The 18,779-nt window shown below is 36.9% G+C and overlaps 1 protein-coding gene across 1 annotated transcript in view; it reads left to right on the top strand.

The window, feature by feature from the left end:
• The window catches only part of LOC136832731 (uncharacterized), a 101,812-nt gene extending 86,237 nt beyond the window's left edge, over nt 1-15,575 (top strand). The window contains exons 2-4 of the mRNA XM_067094248.1: nt 9,145-9,323; nt 11,949-12,036; nt 13,237-15,575. Coding sequence (XP_066950349.1) covers nt 9,151-9,323; nt 11,949-12,036; nt 13,237-14,355 — 1,380 coding nt within the window. The 5' untranslated portion in view covers nt 9,145-9,150 and the 3' untranslated portion in view covers nt 14,356-15,575. The remainder of the gene's footprint in view (nt 1-9,144; nt 9,324-11,948; nt 12,037-13,236) is intronic.
• Nucleotides 15,576-18,779: the final 3,204 nt, after the last annotated feature.

Genomic DNA, 18,779 nt, shown 5'->3' with positions numbered 1-18,779 from the left:
CACACACACACACACACACCCACCCACATGAAAAATATGCCCTGTAATTAAGTTTTCCCAAAGTTTGAGAACTAATAGGAACAGGTAATTGCTTACAGACAAGAAAAAGCATGGGAGACCTTTGTTTATCTGGAAAAAAAGTCTTATACATATAGGACTTGCTATATGAGCTCGTACGCGCGCGGACACACACACACCTCAAAAATGAATTGTACATATGAATAATTATTTGTATTGCTTTATACCTGTATTTACGTTTGTTTTAAGAGCGTGGCTGTGCTTCTGTGTTCAAATGAACATTTATCAGAATAAAGTACAACCAGTTTTTGAAAAAAAATCGTTATAGCATTTCATCCAAAGGAAACAATAACGCCAATAAATGAAAAAAAGGAATACACTCAAATGAAAAAATATCTACGATACAGAACAGAGAAAGATCTTCGAAACGGTCTCCGGAATGAATATTACCAACTTTCTCCCAGTTGAAATGAGTTCATTAATCTTCGCGCACGAAAAGCAGCTGTCTCCCTTTCTCTGTTAAAAAAGAAAAAGACGCCATTTAGAAGCGCTTGCATCTTCCACCCACCACTGTCACTTTTGTTGCAATGTTCCTAAGACACTACGTGTCAGATACAGGAGCTTTAAGGCGATTTCCCCTGCAACGCTGTTTACAGGACCACACGTAACGACCGGTTTCGTTTGCATATAATCTTTAAACTTGTTCTGTGAATGAAACCATAAGATTCCTACTTTTCTGAGGCTAACTGAGATCGATGGCTTTTAAGTGCCTTGGGTAATCAATTGATATATCTAGTGTTTATGTATGATCCTGCCATGTCAGGTTAGTTGCGCTAAGAGGTACAGTAGATCACTATTACGATAAATCTTCTTGACTATCATTGAATACGAGTATTATCGCTGGCCACACGAGGCAAAAATAAAATTATCACTGACTTGGGTATTCAAGTATATATATTTTACTCGTGTGCTGATCATTCTTCCCTCGACTTTCAACTGACGGATTTGTGGCACGTTGGAATATGAACATGTGCATGTACACACATACAAACATACTGCACATAAATACATACATGTATGTATATATACGCATATACACACCTATATATAAATGAATATATATATATATATATATATATATATATATATATATATATATATATATATATATATATATATATATATATATATATTATATATATATATATATATATATATAAACTGTAAATATATATTTATATATATATATATACATACATATATATATATATATATATATATATATATAAGTATATGTATGTATGTATGTATGTATGTATGTATGTATGTATGTATGTATGTATACCACTTTTACATACGAACGAAAGAAAATATTTGCTGCAAGGTGCATCGAAATCGTCTTTTCAAATGCCTTTCACAAAAGAGACCCGGTTCTTTGATATATTTTTCATGGAAGAGTTATCAGTGACCCGGCTCTCTCTCTCTCTCTCTCTCTCTCTCTCTCTCTCTCTCTCTCTCTCGGCAGCATGTAGGTCTTTCAGTATTTTTCCAAAAGACCACTTGTGACTTTCAGCGAGAGTATTGCACAAATTATTGTGATACGTAAAACCTTTTTCCTTTTTCGAGCAGGTTCTGCACAACATCGATATGAGAAAAAAAAAAATCAGACCCAGGTTCAGTCAGCTATGGAACCTTAAACAGCATCCAGCAAAAGTAAAATGTTCGTTCATGCGTTTGTTGCAAATGGTCGTTGCAGCTATGTAGACACATGCTTGTGGAAAATTTCGCCATTGCAAAGCGTAGTACTCCACTATGCTGGGCAATGTTTCATTATAGTTCTTGCTTTCTAGAAATGTTTACATATGGATTTAATATAACGTCCACGCATATTCAAAAGTCAGTTGTAAGAGCAAGAAACATCAGCTAGCAAAAACATAGGCTATTCATCAGCATATATGCGTGGGAACTCAAAATTATTACCAGTGCTATATATTATCATAGTGTGACATTACACATTCATTTGTCAGTAGATCTTCCAATGAACTGCCCGTTGGTTCTAAAATGAAATATTTCCACACGATGTTTTGATCCGTTCATTTGATCCAGTCTCCTGGATATACCTCAAAATGATTACCAGTGGTATATATTATCATAGTGTGACATTACAAATTCATTTGTCAGTAGATCTTCCAATGAACTACCCGTTGGTTCTAAATTGAAATATTTCCACACGATGTTTTGATCCGCTCATTTGATCCAGTCTCCTGGATATACCTGAAAATGATTACCAGTGCTATATATTATCATAGTGTGACATTACACATTCATTTGTCAGTAGATCTTCCAATGAACTGCCCGTTGGTTCTAAAATGAAATATTTCCACAAATGTTTTGATCCGTTCATTTGATCCAGTCTCCTGATATACCGTCAAAATGATTACCAGTGGTATATATTATCATAGTGTGACATTACAAATTCATTTGTCAGTAGATCTTCCAATGAACTACCCGTTGGTTCTAAATTGAAATATTTCCACACGATGTTTTGATCCGCTCATTTGATCCAGTCTCCTGATATACCTGAAAATGATTACAGTGCTATATATTATCATAGTGTGACATTAATTCATTTGTCAGTAGATCTTCCAATGAACTGCCCGTTGGTTCTAAAATGAAATATTTCACACGATGTTTTGATCCGTTCATTTGATCCAGTCTCCTGGATATACCTGAAAATGATTACCAGTGCTATATATTATCATAGTGTGACATTACACATTCATTTGTCAGTAGATCTTCCAATGAACTGCCCGTTGGTTCTAAAATGAAATATTTCCACACGATGTTTTGATCCGTTCATTTGATCCAGTCTCCTGGATATACCTGAAAATGATTACCAGTGGTATATATTATCATAGTGTGACATTACAAATTCATTTGTCAGTAGATCTTCCAATGAACTACCCGTTGGTTCTAAATTGAAATATTTCCACACGATGTTTTGATCCGCTCATTTGATCCAGTCTCCTGGCTATACCCAATACACACCGGCATCAGAGCAAACATTGTTTAAATTAACCTGGCCTTTATTGGCGAGGTCATGAAGACGTCTTCGATGCCCTCAGCTGGTGATGTGATTTCTGAAAATAAAATAAACGAACACATGAACCGCACTGCGCACAGACTCACAAGTTCTCTCTTCTTACCTCAAAATAAACGATTGCATTCTCTTGCTTTTCCTCTTTATCAGTGCGTAGGATTTTATTGCGACTGCGGAACCTAAACCAGGCGACTCACACCTGCACTGCTTTGGTGCCTGAGCCGATATGAAAATTTAATGCCTTTAATCCTTAGGGAGTAGGTCTGAGATTAATTGATTCCTTGTCTATACTCTCTCTCTCTCTCTCTCTCTCTCTCTCTCTCTCTCTCTATGTGTGTGTGTATGTCTCAGCATCCGCACACCTGAGCATTTTTGTTTACACGTTCAGGGTTCTGTCTTGCAAAATCATACTTCGTATTGTTTCTCTTTTTCAAATAGCATTTTCCCTGATCAGTGGAAAAGATTTGCTGATGCTATAAGACTGATGAAATAATGATTGTTTTGGCTGCAGCCCTCTCAGCTAGCACTCTGCTGGCCGTGAGTTCGAATCTCCGACCGACCAATGAAGAATAGGAGGAATTTATTTCTGGTGATAGAAATTCATTTCTCGCTATAATGTGGTTCGGATTCCACAATAAGCTGCAGGTCCCGTTGCTAGGTAACCAATTGGTTCTTAGCCACGTAAAATAAATCTAATCCTTCGGGCCAGCCCTAGGAGAGCTGTTAATCAGCTCAGTGGTCTGGTTAAACTAAGGTAGACTTAACTTTGGCTGCAGCCCTTGCATGTATAACCTGAATTCAGACAACTACTCACAACCGTTCTGCTTACAGGAAGCAGTTGGGCACTTGCTATGGTCCTTCAGATATGATTAATGATGTCGAAGACAAAACCTTGATAGTAGATGTTTACTTCTGTAAGTAAAGTCTTGTTCATATTAACTTCAGGATTCAGGTTATCTTTTAGGCCGAAAAGCTCTAGGTAGCGGTTCCCTTTTTCTTCTTGATATCAATTGTGACTTAGATCATCTTCAAGAGATGTAAAGAGATGTACTGCTGCTCTACAAGTCTGCGTTAGATATGCTAGGAATACTGATTAATTTAGTAGCACTCAAAATATGAAGTCTAATGTGGGCATAAAAAAAGGAGCCTATAATCAAATCAACACAACAAAGGATTAACAATACTGCTTTCAGACGAGAAAGGCAGAACAGTTAACAACTTCATAAATGCAAAGAAACTAAGATAAGTTTGTTATCGCAATGGCTACAATTGTTTGAAAACTAAAAACCGGGTAAAAATACAAGGTTTTCCTATGGGTCGCTCAGCGAAATGACTTCCATTCAGGTATCCGGAGCCAAAAAGGTATGGACAAAAGGAGAACTCTTTTTGACAGGGAGCGCATGAATGGAAGTCCTTTTGCGAAGCGACCTATCAGGGCAGTTGGTGCTTTTCTCTTGGAATTATTTCTGTTGTCTCTGTTTTCTATAACTGCTTTTGTAATGAATGGGTCTAATTTCTTTGTTTACGTTTCTCCAGTTAAGTTGCCGCAGGCGCATTTCGGTGATGCTTCATGAAATCTATTTTCAAAACGTTGAGCATTTTGTTAATGCAGCAAAACAGCTTTGAATTCTAGAATGACGACTAAGTAGCATAGAATTTTGAAATAATTTCTGGCAAGATAAGAAAAATAATTCCTCGAAAAGGAAACAAACACACATCATGAGTCTTTAGATAATTACGAGCTGAAGGATAGTATCATGTATTTTCAAGCAAACATTTACGCAACTGAATGCATAGAATGTGGGAAGGGCAAGAAAATTACAAGTGACTTGATTTTTGTGTTGAGTTTTGCTTTAAACACATGCACACACACACACGTATACACACACATTTATATTATATATATATATATATATATATATATATATATATATATATATATATATATATATATATATATATATATATATATATATATACTTATATATACACATACATACATATACATATACTATATACAGTATATGGGCCTACTACACACACATACACACACACACACACACACACACACATATATATATATATATATATATATATATATATATATATATATATATATATATATATATATATATATTACTGTAAATAAATATAAATACTTCTACCTTCAATAATCTGTGTAGCTCTGCTATCCTCAACTATTTGTTTCCCTCCCCTGTCAGCCAATAGAATTATCTGCACTTTTCATTTTTTCCTTGGTTCCTCAAACTGACTCTTTTAAAACGGTTAGGCCTCCCTCTTATATTGTCCCAGTTATTTTCGGTTGTATTTCAGGCTTAGGATGGATAAAGGTATTATGGCGTTGGCTCGTGTACTTTTTACTGCCTATAAAATCGTTCATAAATTCATACAAATGTATACACACACACACACACACACACACACACACATATATATATATATATATATATATATATATATATATATATATATATATATATATATATATATAATTAATCAATTGGTCACTTTTACTAGAAAACGTATGTAATGTTATTAGCCACAATACCCTCTTAACTTCTTGAATTCTTCACATTTTGGGAATGCTTGTTACTATGAAGCCTATTTCCAAATCTAGAAAGAACTGAAGTTATTCTGGGCCCGCTAAGATTCGATCTAGGTTCCGGGGTACAGAACGAGGTTACCTCGCTCTGTACCCCTAACCCGAGATCGAATCTTGGTGGGGCATAAGAATTACTTCATTCCTGATTTGGAAATGGGGTTCATAGTGACAAGATTTTCCAAAAGGTGAAGATTCAAGAGGTTAGGATAGCATTGTGGCTAATAAAATTACACACACACACACACACACACACCACTCATAAACACACACACACACATTATTGACACACACACACATATATATATATATATATATATATATATATATATATATATATATATATATATATATATATATATATATATATATATATATATATGTATATATGTGTGTGTGTGTGTGTGTGTATAGTATAATATTCTGTATGTAGTTAAAGATCTTGAATGGACTAGATCATTTGGCAGGCGAAGGAAACCATAGCCTTCCTCTGTTTATTTTCTTAAACTTTCAAGCGTATGTTTTAGTATCTTGCCTATTCGACATTTTGGAGTTAGTAAGTTCATGTTTTACTTACTGTTTTTTAGTGACCGGGCAGAGCTTAATACGATATTTTGACTGAACTGAAATTTTGTGTTATCTTTTCATTCACTATACTACTTGCAATGGGATACAACACGGTTGTAAAACTTGCAGTGTATGGGGCATGGAGCTTTGAAGTTGAATTTGATTGGGCAAAAGGGGGTTTATTCACATTTCTTATAATTTACATAAGTAGGGCCTAGTTAATGCTCTGGTGGAATAAAAAAAAATGCTACGATGGAACTTTCACTATAGACATATAGACACTCATTTTCCCTTAAGTTAGGGGAACAAGTATAAACTTTCCATAACTGATAAGGAAGTCATTCTAGCTATACTTGACCATAAAAACGGAAAGAGAATAAGTCGCTTTACTTATCTGGTCTATTATAGTAGACTATTCCCCATACCTTTCAAATATCTTTTAATTTTAGTCATTACCTTATAATGTTTCGCATCTGGCTAAATTAAGGAATTCCATTGCATAGGAATTCGCATTGGTTTTTGCCGCTTGAAGTGTCTTAGGGTCACAATGGCAGTGGAATGATCGGAATTTCCACGAAAGATTTGTTTAGTGTGGCATCGATGCTCTTTCTCTTCGGAATATCCTCTTTTGACGGCAGATCTTTAATGTTATTTTCAATGCTTTTTTGGACAAATGTGCTGTCTGTTCGTGTCTTCATGATATCCATAGGTGAAATACTGGATCACTCTGCAACGTTCTTCATCTGCAAGTCTTTCAAAAAATTTGCTTTGATTAGCGTCATCTTCTTCCGTTGGCGTGAATTCTTTTGAATACCTAAAGCAATTTGTCTTGGCACTGAAAGAGCAACAGCTTCCTCGTTCAGTTGCTAAGGGCCAGTGTAATAATGCCAAGAGTTTTGTGCTCCTCGGCAGCGGACCTTTAAAATAAATGAACTATAACGCCAAGCTTTTGCAGAAAAAGAAGCATAGCATCTGATGTGGAATGGGGTACAGGTACTCTTGAACTTTTTAGTGATACCACTGTAAATATTTATATTTAAAAGGCAACGAATTTAATTCCATCCCTTCTTATTTCACTGCCTTATAGCATGCAGAAAACAATTGTACAAGCACGTCTGCACTTGGAAAAATATGAGTAGGAATGAATAGATTGGGAGGTCGAAAGAAACTGACTCCAGAATGAAAGAGCATTAAGTCGTCAATCTCTCTATTACTCGGTATTAGAAAACCGTTTACGTGACCACATTACGGCCAGAATGCACAAAAGAGCGCGCGTAATTTATAGCCGTATCATCCACCCACTTGCCGTGCTATTCACATGTAATACCGAGGGAATCACGTCTGCCATTACTATTACGCCTCTCCACTTTTGAGGGGAATAAACGGTAATGTGACGTGTGCTGGGGTTATTGAGTTCTCGTCTTTCAAGGAATACGGTCAGCCCAAGAGGAAGCAACAAGACCCCCTCTCCCAGCGAAACAACCCCCATCCCCCTTCCTCGCCTGAACCTTTTGCGGGCCCAGAGGATGCTCATGAGGTCCTTCTCTTTCTCCTCGTCTGCTGTTGCTCTCTGGGAGAAGCTTATGGAATCCTTTTACAAGTAGCAAAGCCGCTCTAGGCGCTATCCCAGGGGAGCGCTCTCTCCCTACATCGCGTTATGGACGTTTTCATCACTCGAGGGTCACTGTAAGTAGTGGTCGTTCTTGGGATACAAATGAGCAATGGTTTTTTGACTTCTAGGACTCTTGCCGTTAGCCACTTTCTTTCTCTTGCTTTGCCCTTTATTCGTTGGTCCTGTTCGAAAATCAAGTCATAATATAAACTGGATAGTGACAGTACAATTTGTCGCCATGGCTTTTTATTTAAACATAAAACGATGAGAAAAACTGTATCTCTTCTGTTGGAGAAAGGACAAATAGTGACACTAAAAGCGATATTATTCCCTTCCCATTTCCTTTGAACAACATTGTATTTACCATAATTACTTTGTTATAAGAAAATTCATTATCGGTAAACTACGTGTCGATGTATAGTGCCAATGTGTTTAAAGCTGTCTCTCATTTCTTTTTCAGGCTGTTTCATTCTGGAATAACCGTTCTTGCAAATGCAACATTTGTATTCTTTTGTATTACATCGCATCATTATCATAATGCGTAGTCACTTATTCATGCGACAAAGTCTAGAACTATGAATTCACTTGACTGCAGCGAATACATCAGCGCTTTTAAAGGCTATTTTATTTTACTTTTCCATTTCATGTATTCACAAAGATACATATGCACACTCAAAACACGAAGATGCACACATACACACACACACGCACACATACGTACACATATATGTACATATATATAATTATATATTTATATAAATATATATTTTATAATAATCACAATGCCCTCTTAACTGTTCGATTTCTTCACACTTTCGTATACGCTTGTCACTTCAAAAAGTGATGGTAATGCTCGAGTTCTTCACACTTTTTAGACTAAAAAGTCTATGATGCAAATGAAGAAATTCTGACTTCCTCAGCAGGATTCGAACCCTCATTCGGTATATCAGCTCGAGATCATGTTGGCCACTGACCACGGAGAGGGATAAGAAGCAGGTGTGAATGCAGCGTTAAACACATTTTTTATTTTTTTCTCTTCCTACCACTTTCCTCAAGTACCGGACTGTACACATATCCATATGAATGCAACATCCGCACCTTCGTTTGTAAATAAATTTTTAAAACAGCTGGATTACTTCATGTCTGCTGATGAAAACTGAGCCGTAAGTCCATTACAAAAATATATTGATATGTCTCGACTCTAACGAGAAATCTTTTTCCTTGCAGGCCACAATGTCTTCAGTAGGATTCAGTGGGAAATGGTTGTGGCCCACCACTCCAATGGAGGCATTTTCGGAGATTGGCCATCAAAGAGGCACCTTCCTAATGTGCTACCAGCTCAGCCTCTGCTCGTCTAGCCCTTTGTCGAGTGAACATGTCAGGGAAAGCCTAGAACATCTCTACAGGTAAAATTTACCGTGTTTGAACTGATTTAGGGGTTCCTGACTCTGTTGTTAAGACATTTGCCTCATCAGCTACAGCTCGCATGCACGATTTCTTTGCTAGATGGAACACTTTAGCGTGTCCGCCAAATCCCATTGTTACTCTGTCGAATTAAGCAGCGAAACAGATTGCTGAGAGCTGCAAGTTAATCAGGAGGAAAGACTTTATGGTCTCGCTAATTGTGTTCTCGACCGCGCATGTCTGTGAGCATCTGTCTTAGTATTCTCTTAACGTTATGTTTCTTGTTTCTTAAGACATCATTCGTTTTGAAAGACTTGAATAAAGAGAGACACGTGACGTAAAGGCATATAGTTTGTACTAAAGTAGACAGAAGATCAAGTATCACAGACAAAATAGTATGGTGCTGATTTTCAAATATGATGTCACGAGTCATCAGGAGTTTTATAAGTATTTGTGCATAAAAATGTGAGATTAACAAGAGCATGGTGAAGCAATGAAATGAGAGGATTAATGAAGGAAAAAAGGAGTTTGAATGTCAGTTGCGAGACAATGGTGAAGATCGTGATGTAGAGAGAATGAACCAGGGACTCACTGACAAAGTGAGAGAAAATATTTAGCGTAAATCTGACCATTTAGTGAATAAAATAACTCTGTACTGGAAGAACACGAACGCAGAGTGAAAACCAAAGAGGAAATGAACTTTGGAATCAAAGATGCCGATAGAAGGATGTTGTCTGAAGTGAACAGTTCTATGCTAGTTAAATAAGCAATTTGAAGCGTAACAAGGACAGGTGAGAGACAGATTTGAATACTGCTATGGTTGGAAGTGGCTAATACTGATTTGTGAGTATTTGTGGAAGTAATTGTTGATTCTGTCAGAAGGGTAATGAAAAAGCTGAAGAACAGCAAGGCAAAAATTAACTGGATTAAAATCACGCTGTGATATAGTGGGGACAATATATATGAATACCCGACTAGCGTGTGTGAGGTTTATCTTAATGAGAGAGGAGCTTTGAAGGAATGGATGAGACGAATAATTATTTCTTAAACCACTGTCAATGTGATACAGGTGAGTGTAAGAATGACAGCATTATGTTACAATAACTGGGAAGTTGTATAGAAGGGCTTTACTCTTAGGAAATAGGACTATTAATAGAAGGATTGAGTGTTAAATAACGAAGATCATGAGGTAGTCAATTGTTTGTTATAAAACAGAGTAAAGAGAGGATGCTTACATGTAAAATACATACAAGTAGGAAACACTATATAGCGGTTGAATATTCTGGTATTGCAGGCAGTTTTTTAAGTAATTAAAAGTTTTGATGATGAATCAAAGCGTAGTAGAATGCGTAGATAGAGGAGTGACCAATTTGTGGTAAAAATTAGTCTTGGTAAATCAGCACTATGTTTCCAAGACGGTTTAATATTCTTTACGGACTGAATAATGTGAGAAGGCAGTGAAAGACAGGAGGTATGAAAAAAGTGATGAGAGGAGTGATAACTGGCTGATGTCTACATGTGATGCAGTATTAGTTACAAGAAAGTGAGGGGAAGCTTCAGAGATGGATAAAATAACTGACAGTGTTTTTAAGGAAATAGAGTTATAACCTGACACCAGCAATGGTGAAGTCGGAAGGGTAAATAGAAGTCAAGCAGATGGAACAATGAATGTTACTACGAACGGTGCAAGAATGGGAGTTGTTGATTCAAATTATATGATATTTAGGTGTAAATGTTATGGGCGATGATGAGGTAACAGAGTCGGTGAATCACAAAGTAGATGAACCAAGGAAGGTAGAAGCAGATCTGGAGAAGTTTCGGAAGAGATGATGAGTGCTTAAGGATCACAGTTAGTATTATAAAAGGATTGTGGAGCTAATTCTCCTTTATGGGAGTGATGTGCAGAATTGAATGCCTATGTAAGAAAAAGGTAAAACCTACTGACATCAAAGGTTTTTATGGCAGATATCTCTAGTGTATGGTTATTAGTAATGGCTGAAAGGGCGTGAGCAGGGCCATCTACTGACTTTAGAGGGCAATGGGAATTAGGCAAGAAATACATGGCATACTTATGGGAAGGGGAAAGCAGAAATCGTCAAATTGAGGGATGAAAAGGCTTTGGAAAGGAAGGGCTCTATTATTCTGGAAGTATAAGAGTGTGCAAAATTGAGGTGAATGGCAAAGTGTGTTAACTGGGATTAACTCACAGTTGAGAAGACTTCTGTGCAGGTATATGAAAATGGCTAATGTAGCTGTATTTTTCTGCGAAGAGGTTCATCAGGTATTCAGTAACGGAAGTATGAATGTGGAATGTAGCAGCGACCGCTGTGTTGTCTCTTCACAGGATGCGTAAAAATGTAGTTTTATACATAAATGTATACAGTATATATACACATGAATTATATATATATATATATATATATATATATATATATATATATATATATATATATATATATATATATATACTGTATACATACATATATATATATATATATATATATATATATATATATATATATATATATATATATATATATATATATATATATATATATATATATATATATATAGGCAGCTGCATGCTCAGTAAAAACCTGCTTTAAACCTGAAACTCTTGTTTCCAGGAAAGTTCCAAACTTGAGAGTCTGCTACGGAACGAGGGACGGAGTTTTATGGTTTCGGGAGGCGGTCAACAGAGACATTGACTTCCAGGTAAACAATTCTACATTTTTTGAGAACAAAGCACAAGAAGGTCTCGTCGCTGATGTAAGAGAAAGTCGCAACATGTTTACCGAGAAAATATTTATGCTGTGCCCGATGTCGGGATTTGGAACTATTTAATTTGGGCCATACAAACACAACTTTCGGATGCCCGCAGCAATCGGCTCCTAAGTAAGATGTGTTAGGGGTAGAATTCCCTCTGCAGATCAGATGCAAGTGAACAAAGGGTCTTCTTTTTCCCGGAGATCGGCTCTTCATAAGCAGAACAGCTTCCTTGCTCTCACCATTAAGCTGAGGAAATATTTTTAGATCAGTAAGTTCCCATTTTTAGGTGGCGTCTCAAATTTTTGGCTTTAGCGTTGGAGGTTGCAAAAAAAAAAAAATGGCTTTTTTCTTTTGATCCGTTGCCTCTGCACTGTTTAATCTTCCTGACGGAGTGTATGAAGAAAGAAGCAGACGAGAAAAAAATGGCGAACTCGCTGAACAAAACAAACGGGGCGGCGAGGCACAGGCGGAGGACTATCAACGTTTGGGAATAAACTAAACAGCTTTATTTGTTCTGATCTCGGACCAGAGCATTTGCTTGCTTCATTATGATTCACACGATGATGTTGGCGAACAGTAGCTCTACTATTCAGGCCACTACACTTCGGTTTCAGCCGGCAATTCGAGATGTTATGTTCTCACAGGATGTGAGATGTTTCTCCATAAACAATGTCGTGTTTGCTCTGCCTCGCTCGCGAAGCCAGATACTCCTAGGAAATAGTTATTGAGCTTTTTACGATATCCTCTCGATAAATGATGCTTGTGCTTTCATTTTGCATCGATATTTTTTCTACTTGTACATTTCATTTTTTTTTCGAAGAAAAACATCATGTTTTTGCAATGAAGGCAAGAACTACCTGGTAAGAATCCTGAGTGCTATGTATATTTGATTTAAGAAGTATGTCTGAATGGCTTTATGGGGTCTGGAGAGTTATAAGAAAATGCATGTACACATGGATATATTGCATAAATGATTTGCTTCTATTCACGTATAAATGACCAAAGATATATAAAAAAAATCCCAGGAATACCGATTTAACATCTTTGGTGCAAGCCTTTTTTAACTTTTTGCTTTTGATCGTATTCATTAGAATTTCTAGTGAGGAACAATTCAACCTATAATCATTTTTGACTTACTGATTGCAGGTGGTGGAAACCGAAGATGTGTGGGAGGTAATGAACTGCTTAAGAACGTACAGATACAACTCGGAAACTGGTCCTCTGTGGTGTGCTAGGCTTATACCCGATTCTCGAGTGAGCTCGGAAAAGAACGGATATCACTATGACCTGATGCTCGGATTCCACCATGGCATCACCGATGGCTTTTCGGCGATGAAAACATGCGGTTTCATCGTCTCTCTCTTGAACGACGTGTTAGCAGGCAATCATATAAATGACGAAGAGCAACTAGCTGAATATACGAACCATGAGGAAACTGAAAGGGTGATATCAGAGAAGAGATCCCTCCTCGAAAATGATTTAGATTTACAAAAGCGACTATTGAGCGAAATAGAGAGGAAGAAGGATACCAAGTCTATTTTCAGAGAAGCTGTCAAGAGCGCAGAAGGCGGCAAGGACAGGACCAGGAGTGTTCTCCGTTGCCTGGATGAGGTTGCGACTAACAAGTTCATCAAGAAATGCCGCAGCGAAGAAGTTACTGTTCATTCAGCATTCACTGCTCTCGCCAATGTAGCGATGGCTGATCTCATCGCTGAGGTAGACTCGCACCGAGAATCTTATCTTCTCATCAACAACCATGTCATTAACATTAGGCGGTACTGGTCGGGTGACGTGTCGCGGTCTTTCGGATGTCACATCGTGGCCCCGATGACGATCTTCACCGAAGTTCAGCCCTTTGCGAAAGGAAAATTCTGGGATTTCGCTCGCTCTGTTCACCTTGACCTCCAGAAAAATCTTAAAGAAGGAGTCATTCTGCAAAACCAAGCCCTTGCAAAGCTGAAGAATTCTCCGAAACCGACTGCAAGGGACTTTTTCTATCCTTTGCTGCCTTGCGATTTCAGCACGTCCAATCTAGGAGATGTCACACCTTTGGTGACCGAAGGGGGAGACCACGTGAAACCTACAAAAGTGTTAAGATCAGTATCAATACATTTCACAAATGCGAGTTGGTCGCACCTTTTCAACACATTCCAAGGTCGCCTGATTCATGTTCTCGACTACAACAATGCAACGATGTCCAAAGAACTGGCGGAAAAATATTCAGACAACCTTTTTAGAAGGTTAGTGGAGGTCACTGAACAATAATAACAAGGTCCCAGGTAGATCTGGTCTCTAGAGACTATTCAAAGTGGTTAAGAAGGTAAGAGATAAGAGAGTTTTCAAATACTTTAGAAACAATAAAAGTTATAACACTTGGACAATAATTATAAGGATTAGGGCGGTCACCTTTAGTCAACAGAAAGAGAGAAAAAAAATGCAAGATTCCTCTCATTCTTTATATTCCGTACATTAAAATCATTAAGCGATCGTGTATTAGATTTCCTTAGTTGGAAGGGAAATGTCATTGAGTTGAAGGAATGATTTATTCGTGTAAGACTGAGATCGATGGGCAATGATGGGTTTTCGCTTTTAATTACACAAGAACTTCAATTTTCCAAATAAATTTTCGTAATGAACTACCTCTACACTCGGTCGATGACCACACATTCCTTTAAGAAGAACAAGGTAACCAGACAGATTAATGCATAATAGATTAAAATGATCTCAATTACCTTCAACTGGTGGACCAGTCCATCCTGTACGCCCCAAGGAGCAATTATCCCCGTAGGGGGATAGTGCCGTCAGTGCACCTCAAACGTTGCACTGTAGGCATTACTTAAGGTTCTTTTCAGCGTCCCTTCGACCCCTAGCTACAAACCCTTTCATTCCTTTTACTGTACCACCGTTGATATTCTTTCTTCCATCTTACTTTCCACCCTTTCCTAACAATTGATTCATAGTGCAACTGAAAGTTTTTCCATCTGTTACACCTTCCAAACCTTTTTACGGTCAATTTCTGTTTAGAGCTGAATGACCTCATAGGTCTCAGCGCTAGATCTCTGGCCTAAATTCTGTATTCTAATAGTCCAAGGAGCAATTATGCATTTGCCTGTAACTTTGGCAAACGAATAACTTATGTATTGCACAGAACAATGGGGAGTTGATAATATCATAAAGCATTTCAGTAACTCGAGAAGTGCCAAGCATGCCTTGGCAATTACTGGGACCCTTAAGACAACCATATTGAGGGATAGACACAAGGAGGACCTTCAGATAGAACTCTTCCTCAATCCATTCACCGTGTCGAGGGTGGAACTGTTAGGAGTCTTCAAGTAAGAGAGACAGCTCTTGTTTTTACGGAACGCACACGCGCACACACACATTCATTCAGAGAGAGAGAGAGAGAGAGAGAGAGAGAGAGAGTCTTGAGAGAGAGAGAGAGAGACTTGACAGTGCACATACACATACACACACATATTCATTCAGAGAGAGAGAGAGAGAGAGAGAGAGAGAGAGAGAGAGAGAGAGAGAGAGTCTTCACAGTGCTCATGCACACACACACACATAATCACGGCACGAGAGAGAGAGAGAGAGAGAGAGAGAGAGAGAGAGAGAGAGAGAGAGAGAGAGAGAGAGAGAGAAGCTTTAAGAAGCTTACGTATTTAGGGATAATGATGAGGATAAATTATGTCCGTATGGTAGCCAGTATTGCCTCTTGTTCATATCTAAATGAAAAATTAACGTTGAATAATGATAGCGGCCAGCTGCGATTCATTTCTGGTTCAGCAACGAATGTGGTTTTTTTGCTCTGATGTTTACGATGCTCAGAATTACAGCAATCACAGCTGTAAATCATCCAGATACATCACTTTTATTTCCTATAGTGAAAGATGAATAATTCTTTCTCGCCTGCTGCGTGAATTCTCAAAAGAACCTGCAAGTACATGAAATTAAATGTTTATTCAGAGCAATGAATATGGTGCAAATCCTCGAAATAACCAGATCAAATCGCAGTCTGTACTGTAGTGAAGGAGTGATGTATGCTAACAATGAATTATCAAACAGAATTAGAAAAGAGCTTTTCTTTCAGGGCAGCTCTCTCTCTCTCTCTCTCTCTCTCTCTCTCTCTCTCTCTCTCTCTCTCTCTGATTTATTTGTTGATAATGAACAAATCGAGACCAGACGAGAGAAAAAGGTTAGTGAAGGGACGGGGGAAATCATCCGCCTCTCCTCTTGTGCTTAAAAGTAATGGGATGAATTATCACAGAGAATCTCGATTACATTGAAATGGGAAGGGAACGGGTTAATGACTAACGCTTGATTAATAAGAGATGGTATTTGAACTTCCGTCTGAAAGGGCTTTCTGAAAAGGATGCTACTTGCCCCTCTCACAAGAGGGGATTTCTGCATCTATCTGATATTCGCGCGTTGTTGGGAAGAAGATGAGCTGCTATGTCCGAAAAGGGAGTTATTCATCTTCGTTTAAAGGCGAATACAGATATAAATTTTATAGATGGTTATTTGCATATCCATTCAAAGGAAAAAGTGCAAAGGATACGGGCTATGTCTAATTCTTGCTAGTTGCGTAGATGCTTTGTCATGACTATTTATTTACAATTTCTTCCCTGGTTGTTTGCCCTATTTCTGTAATCCCTATTATCTCCCGTAATTTCTTCCAAAAGAACACGATATTCTTTGGAAGCTTGAATTTCAAGGCAATGGCCCTTGTAGGCTTGTTCCATACGAATAGGGGTTTATCTTCTGATTAATAATAATAATAATAATAATAATAATAATAATAATAATAATAATAATAATAATAATAATAATAGTCTTTTTTTTTCTAGGTTTGTTAACATGATTTTGATTTTAGGTTGTTTGGCTTGACAGTTTATGTATGATTTTGTTCCATTTTATTTGCCATGGCTCTTTATCCACAATTTCGTCGTTCTTTCTCTGCAATTAATCTTTATAAAAAAAAATTTTCCCGAGTGTCTTATTCTTTTAAAAAAATTTTCCCAAGTGTCTTACTATTTATAAACAATTTTTCCTAAGTGTTTTACTATTTATAAACAATTTTTCCCAAGTGTCTTACTATTTATAAACAATTTTTCCCAAGTGTTTTAATATTTATAAAAAAATTTTCCCAAGTGTCTTACTATTTATAAACAATTTTTCCTAAGTGTTTTACTATTTATAAACAATTTTTCCCAAGTGTCTTACTATTTATAAAAAATTTTTCCCAAGTGTTTTAATATTTATAAAAAATTTTCCCGGGTGTCTTACTATTTATAAACAATTTTTCCCAGGTGTTTTACTATTTATAAACAATTTTTCCCAAGTGTTTTGATATTTATAAACAATTTTTTCCCAAGTGTCTTACTCTATATAAAAAAAATTTCCCGAGTTTCTTACTATTTATATACAATTTTTCCCAAGTGTTTTAATATTTATAAAAATTTCTCCGAAGTGCCTTACCCTTTATAAAAAATTTTTCCCGAGTGTCTTACTATTCATAAACAATTTTTTCCCAAATGTCTTACTATTTATAAACGATTTTTCCCAAGTGTCTTACTATGACTCTTTAGGCACGATTCTGTTCTATGGTGGTACTTAACATCTCTTTACCCTAGATCTCTCCTAGATTGCTTTCCACGATTTTATCCTCGATTTTCTATCTTAGATTACTTATAATCTGCAATTTTCAAGATATTCTTGGCTCTCTAACAGCTATTTCATCTTTGGTTATTCGGATGACTCCTTATTCGCAGTTCGTCCTATGGTACCAACCGTGACTCTTTATCTGTGATTTCGTTCCCAGTTATTTGCCTTGAATTTTATCCATAAGTTTGTTCACAGGTATTTGCTGTTGCTCTTTATTTCTGATGAGTTTCCTTTCCCTGACTATACATCTTTATCCACGATGCTAATCCAAAGTTACTTGCAACATTTCTTTATGCATTATTCCATCCTGGATGATTATTATTATTATTATTATTATTATTATTATTATTATTATTATTATTATTATTATTATTTATCAATATCTGGAATGAGGTTCTTTGTAGCACCAGGTAAATCATGCAGCAGCTGTCCAAAGTTCATTTATTTACCTTGACGTTTCGAAAGCTCTACCGAAACGCAGGAACTACAATACCAAATAAACGGCATCCAGACGACCATATTATTATTATTATTATTATTATTATTATTATTATTATTATTATTATTATTTATTATTATTATTAAGCGGGCAGTAGACCCTCTTTTATAAAAGTGGTGTTATAAGTGATAGCTGCATCAGCGGCATTCAGTTTGTATAGAGTTTTCTCTATTTTTCTAATAAATAGTTTTTCTAGGTTATTGCATTCTGCCAGTAAGACGCCGATATTGGTCATATTTGGAGAGGAAAGCAGGTTGGAAAATTGGATACTTTATTTCTGATGAACACATTATAAGTAACAGGATACTGAAATCGGGCGTTCATCTTCCGTAGAGTTATCCTCAGGGGAAAATCTTCTTTTGAGTTGTCCTTCAGGAGAAAGTCTTCTTCGGTGTTAATCGAGGCCAAGTTTCGCTCAGACTTCATTGAGCATGGTCACGCCAAAAGACGGGAGTAGGCTGACTTTCGATGTGATTCCTGCTCTTTACATACGAGAAGGTCAGCGGGGGTCAAAATCAGCTGCCCG

This window comes from Macrobrachium rosenbergii, chromosome 4 (genome assembly GCF_040412425.1).
Source record: "Macrobrachium rosenbergii isolate ZJJX-2024 chromosome 4, ASM4041242v1, whole genome shotgun sequence".
In the NCBI taxonomy this organism is placed as follows: domain Eukaryota; kingdom Metazoa; phylum Arthropoda; class Malacostraca; order Decapoda; family Palaemonidae; genus Macrobrachium; species Macrobrachium rosenbergii.
The sequence above is the reverse complement of the archived record's forward strand: the minus strand, read 5'-3'. Positions and strand labels throughout refer to the sequence as shown.